This window comes from Pimephales promelas, chromosome 12 (genome assembly GCF_988280905.1).
Source record: "Pimephales promelas chromosome 12, fPimPro1.hap1.1, whole genome shotgun sequence".
Classification (NCBI taxonomy): domain Eukaryota; kingdom Metazoa; phylum Chordata; class Actinopteri; order Cypriniformes; family Leuciscidae; genus Pimephales; species Pimephales promelas.
In genome coordinates, this window is record NC_142780.1 from 36,486,385 (window position 1) to 36,507,688 (window position 21,304).

A 21,304-nucleotide genomic window follows, 5' to 3' on the forward strand; every position below is an offset into this window, starting at 1 on the left:
AAATACAAACAAAAGGAAGACTCCTAGTAGACATTTGAAGTCACAGGTTTGTTTATTTTTTCAAAAACAAAAGCAAACACTAAATGAAGAAAACAAGGCAGAGTATTCAGCTATGACTTCACTTGTTGCAACAACCTCAATATGCCTGGAGACAAATGCTTATGAGCAGTCTGAGAGTGCAGAGGTGCTGGATCTTGGAAGCCAGGCTGGACAGACTGCATCAGACTCATAGCTTGAAGTGGTATTTTACTGGGTTGCTCCACAGGTTTGGAACCAAGACTGGAAAGAGACATGTAAATTGACTGCTCTGGCTTAGGAGAGACCGTGAATCTCGACTGTTGCGACATAGACTGGTAGCTGGCTTGTCCTAATTGCAGACTGCTGGGCTGGGACACAGACTGGTACCTGGCTTGTCCTGATTGCAGACCACTGAGCTGTTGCAATGACTGGTACCTGGCTTGGGCTGACTGCAGGCTGCTGGGCTGGGCCACTGACTGGTACCTGGATTGGCCTGATTGTAGACCACTGGGCTGGGACACAGACTGGTAGCTGGCTTGGGCTGACTGCAGGCCACTGGGCTGGGACACAGACTGGTAGTTGGCTTGGCCTGATTGCGGACCACTGAGCTGGGACACAGACTGGTAGTTGGCTTGGGCTGACTGCAGGCCACTGGGCTGGGACACAGACTGGTAGCTGGCTTGGGCTGACTGCAGGCCACTGGGCTGGGACACAGACTGGTAGTTGGCTTGGGCTGACTGCAGGCCACTGGGCTGGGACACAGACTGGTAGTTGGCTTGGCCTGATTGCGGACCACTGAGCTGGGACACAGACTGGTAGTTGGCTTGGCCTGATTGCAGACCGCTGGGCTGGGACACAGACTGGTACCTGGCTTGGCCTGATTGTAGACCGCTGGGCTGGGACACAGACTGGTACCTGGCTTGGGCTGACTGCAGGCCACTGGGCTGGGACACAGACTGGTAGTTGGCTTGGCCTGATTGCGGACCACTGAGCTGGGACACAGACTGGTAGTTGGCTTGGGCTGACTGCAGGCCACTGGGCTGGAACACAGACTGGTACCTGGCTTGGCCTGATTGCAGACCGCTGGGCTGGGACACAGACTGGTACCTGGCTTGGCCTGATTGTAGACCGCTGGGCTGGGACACAGACTGGTACCTGGCTTGGGCTGACTGCAGGCCACTGGGCTGGGACACAGACTGGTAGTTGGCTTGGCCTGATTGCGGACCACTGAGCTGGGACACAGACTGGTAGTTGGCTTGGCCTGATAGTAGACCGCTGGGCTGAGACACAGACTGGTAGCTGGCTTGTCCTGATTGCGGACCACTGAGCTTGGACACAGACTGGTAGTTGGCTTGGCCTGATTGTAGACCGCTGGGCTGGGACACAGACTGGTAGCTGGCTTGGCCTGATTGTAGACCGCTGGGCTGGGACACAGACTGGTACCTGGCTTGGCCTGATTGTAGACCGCTGGGCTGGGACACAGACTGGTAGCTGGCTTGGCCTGATTGTAGACCACTGGGCTGGGACACAGACTGGTAGCTGGCTTGTCCTGATTGCGGACCACTGGGCTGGGACACAGACTGGTACCTGGCTTGTCCTGATTGCGGACCACTGGGCTGGAACACAGACTGGTACCTGGCTTGGGCTGACTTTAGGCCACTGGGCTGGGACACAGACTGGTAGTTGGCTTGGCCTGATAGTAGACCGCTGGGCTGGGACACAGACTGGTAGCTGGCTTGTCCTGATTGCGGACCACTGAGCTGGGACACAGACTGGTAGTTGGCTTGGCCTGATTGCAGACCGCTGGGCTGGGACACAGACTGGTACCTGGCTTGGCCTGATTGTAGACCGCTGGGCTGGGACACAGACTGGTACCTGGCTTGGGCTGACTTTAGGCCACTGGGCTGGGACACAGACTGGTAGTTGGCTTGGCCTGATAGTAGACCGCTGGGCTGGGACACAGACTGGTAGCTGGCTTGTCCTGATTGCGGACCACTGAGCTGGGACACAGACTGGTAGTTGGCTTGGCCTGATTGTAGACCGCTGGGCTGGGACACAGACTGGTAGCTGGCTTGTCCTGATTGCGGACCACTGAGCTGGGACACAGACTGGTAGTTGGCTTGGCCTGATTGTAGACCGCTTGGCTGGGACACAGACTGGTAGCTGGCTTGGCCTGATTGAGGACCGCTGGGCTGGGACACAGACTGGTAGCTGGCTTGTCCTGATTGCGGACCACTGGGCTGGGACACAGACTGGTACCTGGCTTGGGCTGATTGAGGACCGCTGGGCTGGGACACAGACTGGTAACTGGCTTGTCCTAACTGCAGACTGCTGGGCCGGGACAAAGACTGGTAGCGGGCTTGTCCTAACTGCAGACTGCTGGGCCGGGACAAAGACTGGTAGCGGGCTTGTCCTAACTGCAGACTGCTGGGCCGGGACAAAGACTGGTAGCGGGCTTGTCCTAACTGCAGACTGCTGGGCCGGGACAAAGACTGGTAGCGGGCTTGTCCTAACTGCAGACTGCTGGGCCGGGACAAAGACTGGTAGTGGGCTTGTCCTGACTGCAGACCACTGGGGCCTTTAACAGACAGGTAGCCAGTTTGTGTTGGTCTTTGGAAACCAAGCTGGGGTACAAACTGGTAGCTGGCTTGTGCTGACGGCAGGCCAGACTGTGAGCTGAATTGGGCTGGTTGTTGGTTGCCAGACTGGTCCACAGACTGTGAGCTGGCTTGGGGTGACAGCAGACTACCTGACAGTTCAACGGATTGTGAGCTGGCTTGGGCTGGCTCTTGGATGCCAGACTGATCCACAGACTGAGAGCTGGCTTGGGCTGACAGCAGACTACCTGAGAGTTCAACAGATTGTGAGCTGGCTTGGGCTGGCTCTTGGATGCCAGACTGGTCCACAGACTGAGAGCTGGCTTGGGCTGACAGCAGACTACCTGAGAGTTCAACAGATTGTGAGCTGGCTTGGGCTGGCTCTTGGATGCCAGACTGGTCCACAGACTGAGAGCTGGCTTGGGGTGAAAGCAGACTACCTGACAGTTCAACAGATTGTGATCTGGCTTGGGCTGGCTCTTGGATGCCAGACTGGTCCACAGATTGAGAGCTGGCTTGGGGTGACAGCAGACTACCTGACAGTTCAACAGATTGTGAGCTGGCTTGGGCTGGTTGTTGGATGCCAGACTGGTCTACAGACTGAGAGCTGGCTTGGGCTGACAGCAGACTACCTGACAGTTCAACAGATTGTGAGCTGGCTTGGGCTGGCTCTTGGATGCCAGACTGGTCCACAGACTGAGAGATGGCTTGGGCTGATTGTAGGCCACTGGACTGGTCCACAGATTGCAATACAGCTTGTTCAGAGTTCTGGCTGCTGGCTTGAGATGACTGTTGGAGGCTAGGCTGAGCCACAAGTTGGTATCTTGCCTGTGCTAGCTGCACACCACTAGGCTGAACTGTGGAACCATCACGTGACTGCACTAGTTGCTGGCCACTCAGTAATGGCACAAGTCCATATCCAAATCTGGCTTGCCCTAACTGATACCTGGGTTGTGAAAACTCATTTCGCTGCTGCAAAGGCTTGACCAAAAAGGTAGAACTTGACATTTGGACTGGCCCGTTACCAGAAAATAACTTGGAAACAACTTGAAGTCTACTTCTCTGAGGCTTGAAGATGGACTGCACTGCAGACTGGTAGCTGCCTTCCACTTGTTGCCCACTGGGCTGGGACACAGACTGGTAGTTGGCTTGTCCTGATTGCGGACCACTGGACTGGGACACAGACTGGTACCTGGCTTGGGCTGACTGCAGGCCACTGGGCTGGGACACAGACTGGTAGCGGGCTTGTACTGTCTGCAGACCACTGGCCCCGGACAAAGACTGGTAGCGGGCTTGTCCTGACTGCAGACCACTGAGGCCATTAACAGACTGGTAGCCAGTTTGTGTTGGTCTTTGGAAACCAAGCTGGGGTACAAACTGGTAGCTGGCTTGTGCTGACGGCAGGCCAGACTGTGAGCTGAATTGGGCTGGTTGTTGGTTGCCAGACTGGTCCACAGATTGTGAGCTGGCCTGGGCTGACAGCAGACTACCTGACAGTTCAACAGATTGTGAGCTGGCTTGGGCTGGCTCTTGGATGCCAGACTGATCCACAGAGTGAGAGCTGGCTTGGGCTGGCTCTTGGATGCCAGACTGGTCCATAGACTGAGAGCTGGCTTGTGCTGACAGCAGACTACCTGAGAGTTCAACAGACTGTGAGCTGGCTTGGGCTGGCTCTTGGATACCAGATTGAGAGCTGGCTTGGGCTGGCTCTTGGATGCCAGACTGGTCCACAGACTGAGAGCTGGCTTGGGGTGACAGCAGACTACCTGACAGTTCAACAGATTGTGAGCTGGCTTGGGCTGGCTCTTGGATGCCAGACTGGTCCACAGACTGAGAGCTGGCTTGGGCTGACAGCAGACTACCTGACAGTTCAACAGATTCTGAGCTGGCTTGGGCTGGTTGTTGGATGCCAGACTGGTCCACAGACTGAGAGATGGCTTGGGCTGATTGTAGGCCACTGGACTGGTCCACAGATTGCAATACAGCTTGTTCAGAGTTCTGGCTGCTGGCTTGAGATGACTGTTGGAGGCTAGGCTGAGCCACAAGTTGGTATCTTGCCTGTGCTAGCTGCACACCACTAGGCTGAACTGTGGAACCATCACGTGACTGCACTAGTTGCTGGCCACTCAGTAATGGCACAAGTCCATATCCAAATCTGGCTTGCCCTAACTGATACCTGGGTTGTGAAAACTCATTTCGCTGCTGCAAAGGTTTGACCAAAAAGGTAGAACTTGACATCTGGACTGGCCCGTTACCAGAAAATAACTTGGAAACAACTTGAAGTCTACTTCTCTGAGGCTTGAAGATGGGCTGCACTGCAGACTGGTAGCTGCCTTCCACTTGTTGGCCACTGGACTGGGAGCTGTTCTGCACTATTTGCTGGCTACTAGACACCACAGACTCATTACTAGACTGTATTACAGTTTGATAGTTGAGCGGTGTTGGCCCAGGTAGAGACTCAATGGGCATACTTGCACCCATTTCAGTGGTCACAGAACCAGAAACGAGACTGTCACTACCAGCTGAAGATATCAGAGATCCTTGAAGTTGACTACTAGCATCAGAGTCAGAGCCATTTTGTGGACTATAGCTTGCACTGCTATACACACCCTTAACTTGTGCAGCACTGTAAGTGTTACTCCTTGGTCTTAGAGGACTGATGGGATTTGATACATCAGCCCCATACCAGCTGTAGGAACTTCGTGGCTTCATATCCCGCATGGGGAAACCAGCCTCATGGTAAACAGGATAACCACTCCTGACAAAGCCACCAACTAGAAGAAAATAAAAAAGGAAAGAAAGAATCAGACACGTTAACAAATGCGAATTATAGAACTTGCCTGGATAAACCTTACCACTTCCAAAGTGGTCACAGACACAAAGACTGAGAAGTGCCAAGGAAAAACTGTAGACGAAAAAACAAAACAAAAATCAAAACATGTTAGATGAATGCCACTTGTTAACAAATACTACAATTTTTCATCATACCTTAAGAGTCGGCTAGTGGTACCCTCCATGGCCAAACAAAAATACAACAACTAACCACCTCAACAACACCAGTAAAAATTCATACAAAACATTCTTGACCACCAACACGTATTAGTGTTGCTTGACGGACTCTTTATAGTGCCAGCAACTGCCATTTCCCAATTATTTCTCTACAATCAGTTGTCATGGGAACATGTAATACTCAATTATTAAGTTCAGGTGTTGCAACTATCATGACAGCTGCCATTTCATTAAAGATAGAGTTGTTTTTTTATATTATGATTACTGGACAAAAAGACAGCACACAAAATACTTTTTGGGGATTAATTAAAATTATGTTTTTATTCATTGAGAATACATTTTAACATTTAAAGAAGCATTAGAATGCTCACTGTTTAAAATCTTAGCATTGATTTGGTCAAGCGGCCGTATATATTTTCATATCAAAATCTATTTTGATCAATGATAACAGATGTTATAAATGTTTTTTCTTTCAAATTTGGACTTATGGCTTTAAGTTGTGTTAACCAATCAACAGGTTTGTTTGGAGTATCTTTAGGAGTTGCAAAACTCTTGCAATCTGCAATTCTCAAATGCGAAAATACAAATATCTTTTTGTCTTTATTGAAACTGTTTGAAAACTAGAGTACCCTGGTAATTTTCTTTCAGACTTGTCATGAATAAATACATGTCAACATAAAAATCTGGCAGGACTATTCTTGTTAGCTTTCCTGTGGTGAAAGCTGTGTTCAGGTGAGACCCCCATCAGGTTTCATTTATTTATTTTTTGTATTCAGCTGAATGGACAACTTTATTTTATAACAAAAAGACCAGGGCCCGTATTCATAAAGATTCTAAGAATCCTTTGAGATAACACTTAATTTAGCTTTAATTCTTTTACCTAGTAGTCTCAGTTTAAGAGTGATTTGGGACCGATCTGAGAGCAACTCCGAGTAAGGTAAAGACTAAAGAAAGTCTTAAGCCTCTTAAAGTCTTTGTCCGTGCTCCTAACAATTTTGACCTTAAAACATCTTTTAAAGGTTAATATGCTTTCTGACTTACATTCTTTTATTTTAAGAGTAAACGACCACATTTCTAAGAATTTTCTTTGAATTTTGTCACTAGGAGCTACACTTTTCATTAAGATTCTTTATGAATACAGACCCAGGTCTTAATAGGAAATAAATATAAACACAAAGGGCTCAACATTAAGGAGTTAAATAAAGACACTTATGAGCTAATTACAATAGTCCAAATAAACACATTGGAACAAAGATACAAATTAAAGAATCAGATTTCAAGTATAGGCTGAAATTTATGGTAAAATACTTTCAGTATTCAAGTACAAAATACTATAGTAAAGACTAATGTACATATTCGAGCAGAGTTTTATGCTACTTTCACTTTAAGGCACAGATAACCATGAACTGGACATGAACTACTTCAGCATATTTAAGTATATTAATAAAATTTACCATGCTTTTGAAACATTCATAAGGGGCTTTTTCTTTTTGAGGTTGGAAGCCCTCCCTACTACAGCCACTGGTAGGCCCCCCCCCCCCCCAAGAAGCCACCTACCTATGCCTCTGTTAAGACTGCCACCCATAATGTTAATGAATTGGGTCAGTTGGTCATTCATTGCCATTTGAACAGACAAACACATGAGCATTTACACTCTGGAAGTAATCTAGTTAAATGCATTCCACTACCTCTGGAATTTGTTGAAAGTGAATAAGCTAAACATATTAGACACCTTTACACCAGTTTAAGCATGCACTTTTTTGATCTGATCAAGCAAAACTTCTCCAGGTGTAAAAGTAGTAGAGAACAAAGCAGATTGTTAAACAAAGGAAGTCATGCTAATGAAATACAAACAAAAGGAAGACTCCTAGTAGACACTTGAGGTCACAGGTTTGTTTATTTTTTCAAAAACAAAAGCAAACACTAAATGAAGAAAACAAGGCAGAGTATTCAGCTATGACTTCACTTGTTGCAACAACCTCAATATGCCTGGAGACAAATGCTTATGAGCAGTCTGAGAGTGCAGAGGTGCTGGATCTTGAAAGCCAGGTTGGACAGACTGCATCAGACTCAAAGCTTGAAGTGGTATTTTTCTGGGTTGCTCCACAGGTTTGGAACCAAGACTGGAAAGAGACATGTAAATTGACTGCTCTGGCTTAGGAGAGACCTTGAATCTCGACTGTTGCGACATAGACTGGTAGCTGGCTTGGGCTGATTGCTGACCACTGGGCTGGGACGCAGACTGGTACCTGGCTTGTCCTGATTGCAGACCACTGGGCTGGGACAGAGAATGGTAGCTGGCTTGGGCTGATTGCTGACCACTGGGCTGGGACACAGACTGGTACCTGGCTTGGCCTGATTGCTGAACACTGGGCTGGGACACAGACTGGTACCTGGCTTGGGCTGACTGCAGACCGCTGGGCTGGGACACAGACTGGTAGCTGGCTTGTCCTGATTGCGGACCACTGGGCTGGGACACAGACTGGTACCTGGCTTGGCCTGATTGCAGACCGCTGGGTTGGGACACAGACTGGTACCTGGCTTGGCCTGATTGTAGACCGCTGGGCTGGGACACAGACTGGTACCTGGCTTGGCCTGATTGTAGACCGCTGGGCTGGGACACAGACTGGTACGTGGCTTGTCCTGATTGCAGACCGCTGAGCTGTTGCAATGACTGGTACCTGGCTTGGGCTGACTGCAGGCTGCTGGGCTGGGCCACTGACTGGTACCTGGATTGGCTTGATTGTAGATCGCTGGGCTGGGACACAGACTGGTACCTGGCTTGGGCTGACTGCAGGCCACTGGGCTGGGACACAGACTGGTAGCTGGCTTGTCCTGATTGCGGACCACTGGGCTGGGACACATACTGGTACCTGGCTTGTCCTGATTGCGGACCACTGGGCTGGAACACAGACTGGTACCTGGCTTGGCCTGATTGCAGACCGCTGGGCTGGGACACAGACTGGTACCTGGCTTGGCCTGATTGTAGACCGCTGGGCTGGGACACAGACTGGTACCTGGCTTGGGCTGACTGCAGGCCACTGGGCTGGGACACAGACTGGTAGTTGGCTTGGCCTGATTGCGGACCACTGAGCTGGGACACAGACTGGTAGTTGGCTTGGCCTGATTGTAGACCGCTGGGCTGGGACACAGAGTGGTAGCTTGCTTGTCCTGATTGCGGACCACTGAGCTGGGACACAGACTGGTGGTTGGCTTGGCCTGATTGTAGACCGCTGGGCTGGGACACAGAGTGGTAGCTTGCTTGTCCTGATTGCGGACCACTGAGCTGGGACACAGACTGGTAGTTGGCTTGGCCTGATTGTAGACCGCTGGGCTGGGACACAGACTGGTAGCTGGCTTGGCCTGATTGAGGACCGCTGGGCTGGGACACAGACTGGTAGCTGGCTTGTCCTGATTGCGGACCACTGGGCTGGGACACAGACTGGTACCTGGCTTGGGCTGATTGAGGACCGCTGGGCTGGGACACAGAGTGGTAGCTTGCTTGTCCTGATTGCGGACCACTGAGCTGGGACACAGACTGGTAGTTGGCTTGGCCTGATTGTAGACCGCTGGGCTGGGACACAGACTGGTAGCTGGCTTGTCCTGATTGCGGACCACTGGGCTGGGACACAGACTGGTACCTGGCTTGGGCTGATTGAGGACTGCTGGGCTGGGACACAGACTGGTAACTGGCTTGTCCTAACTGCAGACTGCTGGGCCGGGACAAAGACTGGTAGCGGGCTTGTCCTAACTGCAGACTGCTGGGCCGGGACAAAGACTGGTAGCGGGCTTGTCCTAACTGCAGACTGCTGGGCCGGGACAAAGACTGGTAGTGGGCTTGTCCTAACTGCAGACTGCTGGGCCGGGACAAAGACTGGTAGTGGGCTTGTCCTGACTGCAGACCACTGGGGCCATTAACAGACTGGTAGCCAGTTTGTGTTGGTCTTTGGAAACCAAGCTGGGGTACAAACTGGTAGCTGGCTTGTGCTGACGGCAGGCCAGACTGTGAGCTGAATTGGGCTGGTTGTTGGTTGCCAGACTGGTCCACAGACTGTGAGCTGGCTTGGGCTGACAGCAGACTACCTGAGAGTTCAACAGATTGTGAGCTGGCTTGGGCTGGCTCTTGGATGCCAGACTGGTCCACAGACTGAGAGCTGGCTTGGGCTGACAGCAGACTACCTGAGAGTTCAACAGATTGTGAGCTGGCTTGGGCTGGCTCTTGGATGCCAGACTGGTCCACAGACTGAGAGCTGGCTTGGGCTGAAAGCAGACTACCTGACAGTTCAACAGATTGTGAGCTGGCTTGGGCTGGCTCTTGGATGCCAGACTGGTCCACAGACTGAGAGCTGGCTTGGGCTGAAAGCAGACTACCTGACAGTTCAACAGATTGTGAGCTGGCTTGGGCTGGCTCTTGGATGCCAGACTGGTCCACAGACTGAGAGCTGGCTTGGGGTGAAAGCAGACTACCTGACAGTTCAACAGATTGTGAGCTGGCTTGGGCTGGCTCTTGGATGCCAGACTGGTCCACAGACTGAGAGCTGGCTTGGGCTGACAGCAGACTACCTGACAGTTCAACAGATTGTGAGCTGGCTTGGGCTGGCTCTTGGATGCCAGACTGGTCCACAGACTGAGAGCTGGCTTGGGGTGAAAGCAGACTACCTGACAGTTCAACAGATTGTGAGCTGGCTTGGGCTGGCTCTTGGATGCCAGACTGGTCCACAGACTGAGAGATGGCTTGGGCTGATTGTAGGCGACTGGACTGGTCCACAGATTGCAATACAGCTTGTTCAGAGTTCTGGCTGCTGGCTTGAGATGACTGTTGGAGGCTAGGCTGAGCCACAAGTTGGTATCTTGCCTGTGCTAGCTGCACACCACTAGGCTGAACTGTGGAACCATCACGTGACTGCACTAATTGCTGGCCACTCAGTAATGGCACAAGTCCATATCCAAATGTGGCTTGCCCTAACTGATACCTGGGTTGTGAAAACTCATTTCGCTGCTGCTGCAAAGGCTTGACCAAAAAGGTAGAACTTGACATTTGGACTGGCCCGTTACCAGAAAATAACTTGGAAACAACTTGAAGTCTACTTCTCTGAGGCTTGAAGATGGACTGCACTGCAGACTGGTAGCTGCCTTCCACTTGTTGCCCACTGGGCTGGGACACAGACTGGTAGCTGGCTTGTCCTGATTGCAGACGACTGGACTGGGACACAGACTGGTACCTGGCTTGGGCTGACTGCAGGCCACTGGGCTGGGACACAGACTGGTAGCGGGCTTGTACTGTCTGCTGACCATTGGGCCCGGACAAAGACTGGTAGCGGGCTTGTCCTAACTGCAGACCGCTGGGCCGGGACGAAGACTGGTAGCGGGCTTGTCCTGACTGCAGACCACTGAGGCCATTAACAGACTGGTAGCCAGTTTGTGTTGGTCTTTGGAAACCAAGCTGGGGTACAAACTGGTAGCTGGCTTGTGCTGACGGCAGGCCAGACTGTGAGCTGAATTGGGCTGGTTGTTGGTTGCCAGACTGGTCCACAGATTGTGAGCTGGCCTGTGCTGACAGCAGACTACCTGACAGTTCAACAGATTGTGAGCTGGCTTGGGCTGGCTCTTGGATGCCAGACTGATCCACAGAGTGAGAGCTGGCTTGGGCTGGCTCTTGGATGCCAGACTGGTCCATAGACTGAGAGCTGGCTTGGGCTGACAGCAGACTACCTGAGAGTTCAACAGACTGTGAGCTGGCTTGGGCTGGCTCTTGGATACCGGATTGAGAGCTGGCTTGGGCTGGCTCTTGGATGCCAGACTGGTCCACAGACTGAGAGCTGGCTTGGGCTGACAGCAGACTACCTGACAGTTCAACAGATTCTGAGCTGGCTTGGGCTGGTTGTTGGATGCCAGACTGGTCCACAGACTGAGAGATGGCTTGGGCTGATTGTAGGCCACTGGACTGGTCCACAGATTGCAATACAGCTTGTTCAGAGTTCTGGCTGCTGGCTTGAGATGACTGTTGGAGGCTAGGCTGAGCCACAAGTTGGTATCTTGCCTGTGCTAGCTGCACACCACTAGGCTGAACTGTGGAACCATCACGTGACTGCACTAGTTGCTGGCCACTCAGTAATGGCACAAGTCCATATCCAAATCTGGCTTGCCCTAACTGATACCTGGGTTGTGAAAACTCATTTCGCTGCTGCAAAGGCTTGACCAAAAAGGTAGAACTTGACATCTGGACTGGCCCGTTACCAGAAAATAACTTGGAAACAACTTGAAGTCTACTTCTCTGAGGCTTGAAGATGGGCTGCACTGCAGACTGGTAGCTGCCTTCCACTTGTTGGCCACTGGACTGGGAGCTGTTCTGCACTATTTGCTGGCTACTAGACACCACAGACTCATTACTAGACTGTATTACAGTTTGATAGTTGAGCGGTGTTGGCCCAGGTAGAGACTCAATGGGCATACTTGCACCCATTTCAGTGGTCACAGAACCAGAAACGAGACTGTCACTACCAGCTGAAGATATCAGAGATCCTTGAAGTTGACTACTAGCATCAGGGTCAGAGCCATTTTGTGGACTATAGCTTGCACTGCTATACACACCCTTAACTTGTGCAGCACTGTAAGTGTTACTCCTTGGTCTTAGAGGACTGATGGGATTTGATACATCAGCCCCATACCAGCTGTAGGAACTTCGTGGCTTCATATCCCGCATGGGGAAACCAGCCTCATGGTAAACAGGATAACCACTCCTGACAAAGCCACCAACTAGAAGAAAATAAAAAAGGAAAGAAAGAATCAGACACGTTAACAAATGCGAATTATAGAACTTGCCTGGATAAACCTTACCACTTCCAAAGTGGTCACAGACACAAAGACTGAGAAGTGCCAAGGAAAAACTGTAGACGAAAAAACAAAACAAAAATCAAAACATGTTAGATGAATGCCACTTGTTAACAAATACTACAATTTTTCATCATACCTTAAGAGTCGGCTAGTGGTACCCTCCATGGCCAAACAAAAATACAACAACTAACCACCTCAACAACACCAGTAAAAATTCATACAAAACATTCTTGACCACCAACACGTATTAGTGTTGCTTGACGGACTCTTTATAGTGCCAGCAACTGCCATTTCCCAATTATTTCTCTACAATCAGTTGTCATGGGAACATGTAATACTCAATTATTAAGTTCAGGTGTTGCAACTATCATGACAGCTGCCATTTCATTAAAGATAGAGTTGTTTTTTTATATTATGATTACTGGACAAAAAGACAGCACACAAAATACTTTTTGGGGATTAATTAAAATTATGTTTTTATTCATTGAGAATACATTTTAACATTTAAAGAAGCATTAGAATGCTCACTGTTTAAAATCTTAGCATTGATTTGGTCAAGCGGCCGTATATATTTTCATATCAAAATCTATTTTGATCAATGATAACAGATGTTATAAATGTTTTTTCTTTCAAATTTGGACTTATGGCTTTAAGTTGTGTTAACCAATCAACAGGTTTGTTTGGAGTATCTTTAGGAGTTGCAAAACTCTTGCAATCTGCAATTCTCAAATGCGAAAATACAAATATCTTTTTGTCTTTATTGAAACTGTTTGAAAACTAGAGTACCCTGGTAATTTTCTTTCAGACTTGTCATGAATAAATACATGTCAACATAAAAATCTGGCAGGACTATTCTTGTTAGCTTTCCTGTGGTGAAAGCTGTGTTCAGGTGAGACCCCCATCAGGTTTCATTTATTTATTTTTTGTATTCAGCTGAATGGACAACTTTATTTTATAACAAAAAGACCAGGGCCCGTATTCATAAAGATTCTAAGAATCCTTTGAGATAACACTTAATTTAGCTTTAATTCTTTTACCTAGTAGTCTCAGTTTAAGAGTGATTTGGGACCGATCTGAGAGCAACTCCGAGTAAGGTAAAGACTAAAGAAAGTCTTAAGCCTCTTAAAGTCTTTGTCCGTGCTCCTAACAATTTTGACCTTAAAACATCTTTTAAAGGTTAATATGCTTTCTGACTTACATTCTTTTATTTTAAGAGTAAACGACCACATTTCTAAGAATTTTCTTTGAATTTTGTCACTAGGAGCTACACTTTTCATTAAGATTCTTTATGAATACAGACCCAGGTCTTAATAGGAAATAAATATAAACACAAAGGGCTCAACATTAAGGAGTTAAATAAAGACACTTATGAGCTAATTACAATAGTCCAAATAAACACATTGGAACAAAGATACAAATTAAAGAATCAGATTTCAAGTATAGGCTGAAATTTATGGTAAAATACTTTCAGTATTCAAGTACAAAATACTATAGTAAAGACTAATGTACATATTCGAGCAGAGTTTTATGCTACTTTCACTTTAAGGCACAGATAACCATGAACTGGACATGAACTACTTCAGCATATTTAAGTATATTAATAAAATTTACCATGCTTTTGAAACATTCATAAGGGGCTTTTTCTTTTTGAGGTTGGAAGCCCTCCCTACTACAGCCACTGGTAGGCCCCCCCCCCCCCCAAGAAGCCACCTACCTATGCCTCTGTTAAGACTGCCACCCATAATGTTAATGAATTGGGTCAGTTGGTCATTCATTGCCATTTGAACAGACAAACACATGAGCATTTACACTCTGGAAGTAATCTAGTTAAATGCATTCCACTACCTCTGGAATTTGTTGAAAGTGAATAAGCTAAACATATTAGACACCTTTACACCAGTTTAAGCATGCACTTTTTTGATCTGATCAAGCAAAACTTCTCCAGGTGTAAAAGTAGTAGAGAACAAAGCAGATTGTTAAACAAAGGAAGTCATGCTAATGAAATACAAACAAAAGGAAGACTCCTAGTAGACACTTGAGGTCACAGGTTTGTTTATTTTTTCAAAAACAAAAGCAAACACTAAATGAAGAAAACAAGGCAGAGTATTCAGCTATGACTTCACTTGTTGCAACAACCTCAATATGCCTGGAGACAAATGCTTATGAGCAGTCTGAGAGTGCAGAGGTGCTGGATCTTGAAAGCCAGGTTGGACAGACTGCATCAGACTCAAAGCTTGAAGTGGTATTTTTCTGGGTTGCTCCACAGGTTTGGAACCAAGACTGGAAAGAGACATGTAAATTGACTGCTCTGGCTTAGGAGAGACCTTGAATCTCGACTGTTGCGACATAGACTGGTAGCTGGCTTGGGCTGATTGCTGACCACTGGGCTGGGACGCAGACTGGTACCTGGCTTGTCCTGATTGCAGACCACTGGGCTGGGACAGAGAATGGTAGCTGGCTTGGGCTGATTGCTGACCACTGGGCTGGGACACAGACTGGTACCTGGCTTGGCCTGATTGCTGAACACTGGGCTGGGACACAGACTGGTACCTGGCTTGGGCTGACTGCAGACCGCTGGGCTGGGACACAGACTGGTAGCTGGCTTGTCCTGATTGCGGACCACTGGGCTGGGACACAGACTGGTACCTGGCTTGGCCTGATTGCAGACCGCTGGGTTGGGACACAGACTGGTACCTGGCTTGGCCTGATTGTAGACCGCTGGGCTGGGACACAGACTGGTACCTGGCTTGGCCTGATTGTAGACCGCTGGGCTGGGACACAGACTGGTACGTGGCTTGTCCTGATTGCAGACCGCTGAGCTGTTGCAATGACTGGTACCTGGCTTGGGCTGACTGCAGGCTGCTGGGCTGGGCCACTGACTGGTACCTGGATTGGCTTGATTGTAGATCGCTGGGCTGGGACACAGACTGGTACCTGGCTTGGGCTGACTGCAGGCCACTGGGCTGGGACACAGACTGGTAGCTGGCTTGTCCTGATTGCGGACCACTGGGCTGGGACACATACTGGTACCTGGCTTGTCCTGATTGCGGACCACTGGGCTGGAACACAGACTGGTACCTGGCTTGGCCTGATTGCAGACCGCTGGGCTGGGACACAGACTGGTACCTGGCTTGGCCTGATTGTAGACCGCTGGGCTGGGACACAGACTGGTACCTGGCTTGGGCTGACTGCAGGCCACTGGGCTGGGACACAGACTGGTAGTTGGCTTGGCCTGATTGCGGACCACTGAGCTGGGACACAGACTGGTAGTTGGCTTGGCCTGATTGTAGACCGCTGGGCTGGGACACAGAGTGGTAGCTTGCTTGTCCTGATTGCGGACCACTGAGCTGGGACACAGACTGGTAGTTGGCTTGGCCTGATTGTAGACCGCTGGGCTGGGACACAGAGTGGTAGCTTGCTTGTCCTGATTGCGGACCACTGAGCTGGGACACAGACTGGTAGTTGGCTTGGCCTGATTGTAGACCGCTGGGCTGGGACACAGACTGGTAGCTGGCTTGGCCTGATTGAGGACCGCTGGGCTGGGACACAGACTGGTAGCTGGCTTGTCCTGATTGCGGACCACTGGGCTGGGACACAGACTGGTACCTGGCTTGGGCTGATTGAGGACCGCTGGGCTGGGACACAGAGTGGTAGCTTGCTTGTCCTGATTGCGGACCACTGAGCTGGGACACAGACTGGTAGTTGGCTTGGCCTGATTGTAGACCGCTGGGCTGGGACACAGACTGGTAGCTGGCTTGTCCTGATTGCGGACCACTGGGCTGGGACACAGACTGGTACCTGGCTTGGGCTGATTGAGGACTGCTGGGCTGGGACACAGACTGGTAACTGGCTTGTCCTAACTGCAGACTGCTGGGCCGGGACAAAGACTGGTAGCGGGCTTGTCCTAACTGCAGACTGCTGGGCCGGGACAAAGACTGGTAGCGGGCTTGTCCTAACTGCAGACTGCTGGGCCGGGACAAAGACTGGTAGTGGGCTTGTCCTAACTGCAGACTGCTGGGCCGGGACAAAGACTGGTAGTGGGCTTGTCCTGACTGCAGACCACTGGGGCCATTAACAGACTGGTAGCCAGTTTGTGTTGGTCTTTGGAAACCAAGCTGGGGTACAAACTGGTAGCTGGCTTGTGCTGACGGCAGGCCAGACTGTGAGCTGAATTGGGCTGGTTGTTGGTTGCCAGACTGGTCCACAGACTGTGAGCTGGCTTGGGCTGACAGCAGACTACCTGAGAGTTCAACAGATTGTGAGCTGGCTTGGGCTGGCTCTTGGATGCCAGACTGGTCCACAGACTGAGAGCTGGCTTGGGCTGACAGCAGACTACCTGAGAGTTCAACAGATTGTGAGCTGGCTTGGGCTGGCTCTTGGATGCCAGACTGGTCCACAGACTGAGAGCTGGCTTGGGCTGAAAGCAGACTACCTGACAGTTCAACAGATTGTGAGCTGGCTTGGGCTGGCTCTTGGATGCCAGACTGGTCCACAGACTGAGAGCTGGCTTGGGCTGAAAGCAGACTACCTGACAGTTCAACAGATTGTGAGCTGGCTTGGGCTGGCTCTTGGATGCCAGACTGGTCCACAGACTGAGAGCTGGCTTGGGGTGAAAGCAGACTACCTGACAGTTCAACAGATTGTGAGCTGGCTTGGGCTGGCTCTTGGATGCCAGACTGGTCCACAGACTGAGAGCTGGCTTGGGCTGACAGCAGACTACCTGACAGTTCAACAGATTGTGAGCTGGCTTGGGCTGGCTCTTGGATGCCAGACTGGTCCACAGACTGAGAGCTGGCTTGGGGTGAAAGCAGACTACCTGACAGTTCAACAGATTGTGAGCTGGCTTGGGCTGGCTCTTGGATGCCAGACTGGTCCACAGACTGAGAGATGGCTTGGGCTGATTGTAGGCGACTGGACTGGTCCACAGATTGCAATACAGCTTGTTCAGAGTTCTGGCTGCTGGCTTGAGATGACTGTTGGAGGCTAGGCTGAGCCACAAGTTGGTATCTTGCCTGTGCTAGCTGCACACCACTAGGCTGAACTGTGGAACCATCACGTGACTGCACTAATTGCTGGCCACTCAGTAATGGCACAAGTCCATATCCAAATGTGGCTTGCCCTAACTGATACCTGGGTTGTGAAAACTCATTTCGCTGCTGCTGCAAAGGCTTGACCAAAAAGGTAGAACTTGACATTTGGACTGGCCCGTTACCAGAAAATAACTTGGAAACAACTTGAAGTCTACTTCTCTGAGGCTTGAAGATGGACTGCACTGCAGACTGGTAGCTGCCTTCCACTTGTTGCCCACTGGGCTGGGACACAGACTGGTAGCTGGCTTGTCCTGATTGCAGACGACTGGACTGGGACACAGACTGGTACCTGGCTTGGGCTGACTGCAGGCCACTGGGCTGGGACACAGACTGGTAGCGGGCTTGTACTGTCTGCTGACCATTGGGCCCGGACAAAGACTGGTAGCGGGCTTGTCCTAACTGCAGACCGCTGGGCCGGGACGAAGACTGGTAGCGGGCTTGTCCTGACTGCAGACCACTGAGGCCATTAACAGACTGGTAGCCAGTTTGTGTTGGTCTTTGGAAACCAAGCTGGGGTACAAACTGGTAGCTGGCTTGTGCTGACGGCAGGCCAGACTGTGAGCTGAATTGGGCTGGTTGTTGGTTGCCAGACTGGTCCACAGATTGTGAGCTGGCCTGTGCTGACAGCAGACTACCTGACAGTTCAACAGATTGTGAGCTGGCTTGGGCTGGCTCTTGGATGCCAGACTGATCCACAGAGTGAGAGCTGGCTTGGGCTGGCTCTTGGATGCCAGACTGGTCCATAGACTGAGAGCTGGCTTGGGCTGACAGCAGACTACCTGAGAGTTCAACAGACTGTGAGCTGGCTTGGGCTGGCTCTTGGATACCGGATTGAGAGCTGGCTTGGGCTGGCTCTTGGATGCCAGACTGGTCCACAGACTGAGAGCTGGCTTGGGGTGACAGCAGACTACCTGACAGTTCAACAGATTGTGAGCTGGCTTGGGCTGGCTCTTGGATGCCAGACTGGTCCACAGACTGAGAGCTGGCTTGGGCTGACAGCAGACTACCTGACAGTTCAACAGATTCTGAGCTGGCTTGGGCTGGTTGTTGGATGCCAGACTGGTCCACAGACTGAGAGATGGCTTGGGCTGATTGTAGGCCACTGGACTGGTCCACAGATTGCAATACAGCTTGTTCAGAGTTCTGGCTGCTGGCTTGAGATGACTGTTGGAGGCTAGGCTGAGCCACAAGTTGGTATCTTGCCTGTGCTAGCTGCACACCACTAGGCTGAACTGTGGAACCATCACGTGACTGCACTAGTTGCTGGCCACTCAGTAATGGCACAAGTCCATATCCAAATCTGGCTTGCCCTAACTGATACCTGGGTTGTGAAAACTCATTTCGCTGCTGCAAAGGCTTGACCAAAAAGGTAGAACTTGACATCTGGACTGGCCCGTTACCAGAAAATAACTTGGAAACAACTTGAAGTCTACTTCTCTGAGGCTTGAAGATGGGCTGCACTGCAGACTGGTAGCTGCCTTCCACTTGTTGGCCACTGGACTGGGAGCTGTTCTGCACTATTTGCTGGCTACTAGACACCACAGACTCATTACTAGACTGTATTACAGTTTGATAGTTGAGCGGTGTTGGCCCAGGTAGAGACTCAATGGGCATACTTGCACCCATTTCAGTGGTCACAGAACCAGAAACGAGACTGTCACTACCAGCTGAAGATATCAGAGATCCTTGAAGTTGACTACTAGCATCAGGGTCAGAGCCATTTTGTGGACTATAGCTTGCACTGCTATACACACCCTTAACTTGTGCAGCACTGTAAGTGTTACTCCTTGGTCTTAGAGGACTGATGGGATTTGATACATCAGCCCCATACCAGCTGTAGGAACTTCGTGGCTTCATATCCCGCATGGGGAAACCAGCCTCATGGTAAACAGGATAACCACTCCTGACAAAGCCACCAACTAGAAGAAAATAAAAAAGGAAAGAAAGAATCAGACACGTTAACAAATGCGAATTATAGAACTTGCCTGGATAAACCTTACCACTTCCAAAGTGGTCACAGACACAAAGACTGAGAAGTGCCAAGGAAAAACTGTAGACGAAAAAACAAAACAAAAATCAAAACATGTTAGATGAATGCCACTTGTTAACAAATACTACAATTTTTCATCATACCTTAAGAGTCGGCTAGTGGTACCCTCCATGGCCAAACAAAAATACAACAACTAACCACCTCAACAACACCAGTAAAAATTCATACAAAACATTCTTGACCACCAACACGTATTAGTGTTGCTTGACGGACTCTTTATAGTGCCAGCAACTGCCATTTCCCAATTATTTCTCTACAATCAGTTGTCATGGGAACATGTAATACTCAATTATTAAGTTCAGGTGTTGCAACTATCATGACAGCTGCCATTTCATTAAAGATAGAGTTGTTTTTTTATATTATGATTACTGGACAAAAAGACAGCACACAAAATACTTTTTGGGGATTAATTAAAATTATGTTTTTATTCATTGAGAATACATTTTAACATTTAAAGAAGCATTAGAATGCTCACTGTTTAAAATCTTAGCATTGATTTGGTCAAGCGGCCGTATATATTTTCATATCAAAATCTATTTTGATCAATGATAACAGATGTTATAAATGTTTTTTCTTTCAAATTTGGACTTATGGCTTTAAGTTGTGTTAACCAATCAACAGGTTTGTTTGGAGTATCTTTAGGAGTTGCAAAACTCTTGCAATCTGCAATTCTCAAATGCGAAAATACAAATATCTTTTTGTCTTTATTGAAACTGTTTGAAAACTAGAGTACCCTGGTAATTTTCTTTCAGACTTGTCATGAATAAATACATGTCAACATAAAAATCTGGCAGGACTATTCTTGTTAGCTTTCCTGTGGTGAAAGCTGTGTTCAGGTGAGACCCCCATCAGGTTTCATTTATTTATTTTTTGTATTCAGCTGAATGGACAACTTTATTTTATAACAAAAAGACCAGGGCCCGTATTCATAAAGATTCTAAGAATCCTTTGAGATAACACTTAATTTAGCTTTAATTCTTTTACCTAGTAGTCTCAGTTTAAGAGTGATTTGGGACCGATCTGAGAGCAACTCCGAGTAAGGTAAAGACTAAAGAAAGTCTTAAGCCTCTTAAAGTCTTTGTCCGTGCTCCTAACAATTTTGACCTTAAAACATCTTTTAAAGGTTAATATGCTTTCTGACTTACATTCTTTTATTTTAAGAGTAAACGACCACATTTCTAAGAATTTTCTTTGAATTTTGTCACTAGGAGCTACACTTTTCATTAAGATTCTTTATGAATACAGACCCAGGTCTTAATAGGAAATAAATATAAACACAAAGGGCTCAACATTAAGGAGTTAAATAAAGACACTTATGAGCTAATTACAATAGTCCAAATAAACACATTGGAACAAAGATACAAATTAAAGAATCAGATTTCAAGTATAGGCTGAAATTTATGGTAAAATACTTTCAGTATTCAAGTACAAAATACTATAGTAAAGACTAATGTACATATTCGAGCAGAGTTTTATGCTACTTTCACTTTAAGGCACAGATAACCATGAACTGGACATGAACTACTTCAGCATATTTAAGTATATTAATAAAATTTACCATGCTTTTGAAACATTCATAAGGGGCTTTTTCTTTTTGAGGTTGGAAGCCCTCCGTACTACAGCCACTGGTAGGCCCCCCCCCCCAAGAAGCCACCTACCTATGCCTCTGTTAAGACTGCCACCCATAATGTTAATGAATTGGGTCA

General features: G+C 48.8%; 4 protein-coding genes across 8 annotated transcripts in view; 1 reads left to right on the forward strand and 3 right to left on the reverse strand.

The window, feature by feature from the left end:
- Positions 1-21,304, forward strand: part of ttc24 (tetratricopeptide repeat domain 24) — a 112,966-nt gene that overhangs the window by 47,736 nt on the left and 43,926 nt on the right. The window lies entirely within an intron of this gene.
- Positions 30-5,746, reverse strand: LOC148977091 (uncharacterized). Of its 2 annotated transcripts, XM_089118115.1 has the most exons (4): positions 5,604-5,744; positions 5,471-5,520; positions 1,606-5,389; positions 30-1,077 (listed from the first exon to the last, which is right to left on the reverse strand). In XM_089118115.1, the coding sequence occupies exons 1-4, from the start codon at positions 5,630-5,632 to the stop codon at positions 111-113; spliced, it is 4,830 nt and encodes a 1,609-aa protein (XP_088974241.1). In that variant the 5' UTR covers positions 5,633-5,744; the 3' UTR covers positions 30-110. The 2 variants fall into 2 exon arrangements, with proteins under 2 accessions (XP_088974241.1, XP_088974240.1); XM_089118114.1 differs by having other exon boundaries at positions 30-5,389; positions 5,604-5,746.
- Positions 7,503-12,730, reverse strand: LOC148977092 (uncharacterized). Its single transcript, XM_089118116.1, has 3 exons — positions 12,595-12,730; positions 12,462-12,511; positions 7,503-12,380 (listed from the first exon to the last, which is right to left on the reverse strand). Exons 1-3 carry the CDS (start codon positions 12,621-12,623, stop codon positions 7,579-7,581), a joined length of 4,881 nt encoding a protein of 1,626 aa, XP_088974242.1. The 5' UTR covers positions 12,624-12,730; the 3' UTR covers positions 7,503-7,578.
- Positions 14,494-19,818, reverse strand: LOC148977093 (uncharacterized). 2 transcript variants are annotated; one of them, XM_089118118.1, is made up of 4 exons: positions 19,682-19,818; positions 19,549-19,598; positions 18,556-19,467; positions 14,494-18,459 (listed from the first exon to the last, which is right to left on the reverse strand). In XM_089118118.1, exons 1-4 carry the CDS (start codon positions 19,708-19,710, stop codon positions 14,570-14,572), a joined length of 4,881 nt encoding a protein of 1,626 aa, XP_088974244.1. In that variant the 5' UTR covers positions 19,711-19,818; the 3' UTR covers positions 14,494-14,569. The 2 variants fall into 2 exon arrangements, with proteins under 2 accessions (XP_088974244.1, XP_088974243.1); XM_089118117.1 differs by having other exon boundaries at positions 14,494-19,467.

Excerpts from the sequence above, each read along its gene's own strand:
- LOC148977091 (XM_089118114.1), bottom strand. The coding sequence starts at position 5,632 with ATGGAGGGTACCACTAGCCGACTCTTAAG. Across the intron at positions 5,521-5,603 it reads ACCACTAGCCGACTCTTAAG|TTTTTCCTTGGCACTTCTCA; the intron begins GTATGATGAAAA and ends TTTCGTCTACAG. Across the intron at positions 5,390-5,470 it reads CTGTGACCACTTTGGAAGTG|TTGGTGGCTTTGTCAGGAGT; the intron begins GTAAGGTTTATC and ends ATTTTCTTCTAG.
- LOC148977092 (XM_089118116.1), bottom strand. The coding sequence starts at position 12,623 with ATGGAGGGTACCACTAGCCGACTCTTAAG. Across the intron at positions 12,512-12,594 it reads ACCACTAGCCGACTCTTAAG|TTTTTCCTTGGCACTTCTCA; the intron begins GTATGATGAAAA and ends TTTCGTCTACAG. Across the intron at positions 12,381-12,461 it reads CTGTGACCACTTTGGAAGTG|TTGGTGGCTTTGTCAGGAGT; the intron begins GTAAGGTTTATC and ends ATTTTCTTCTAG.
- LOC148977093 (XM_089118117.1), bottom strand. The coding sequence starts at position 19,710 with ATGGAGGGTACCACTAGCCGACTCTTAAG. Across the intron at positions 19,599-19,681 it reads ACCACTAGCCGACTCTTAAG|TTTTTCCTTGGCACTTCTCA; the intron begins GTATGATGAAAA and ends TTTCGTCTACAG. Across the intron at positions 19,468-19,548 it reads CTGTGACCACTTTGGAAGTG|TTGGTGGCTTTGTCAGGAGT; the intron begins GTAAGGTTTATC and ends ATTTTCTTCTAG.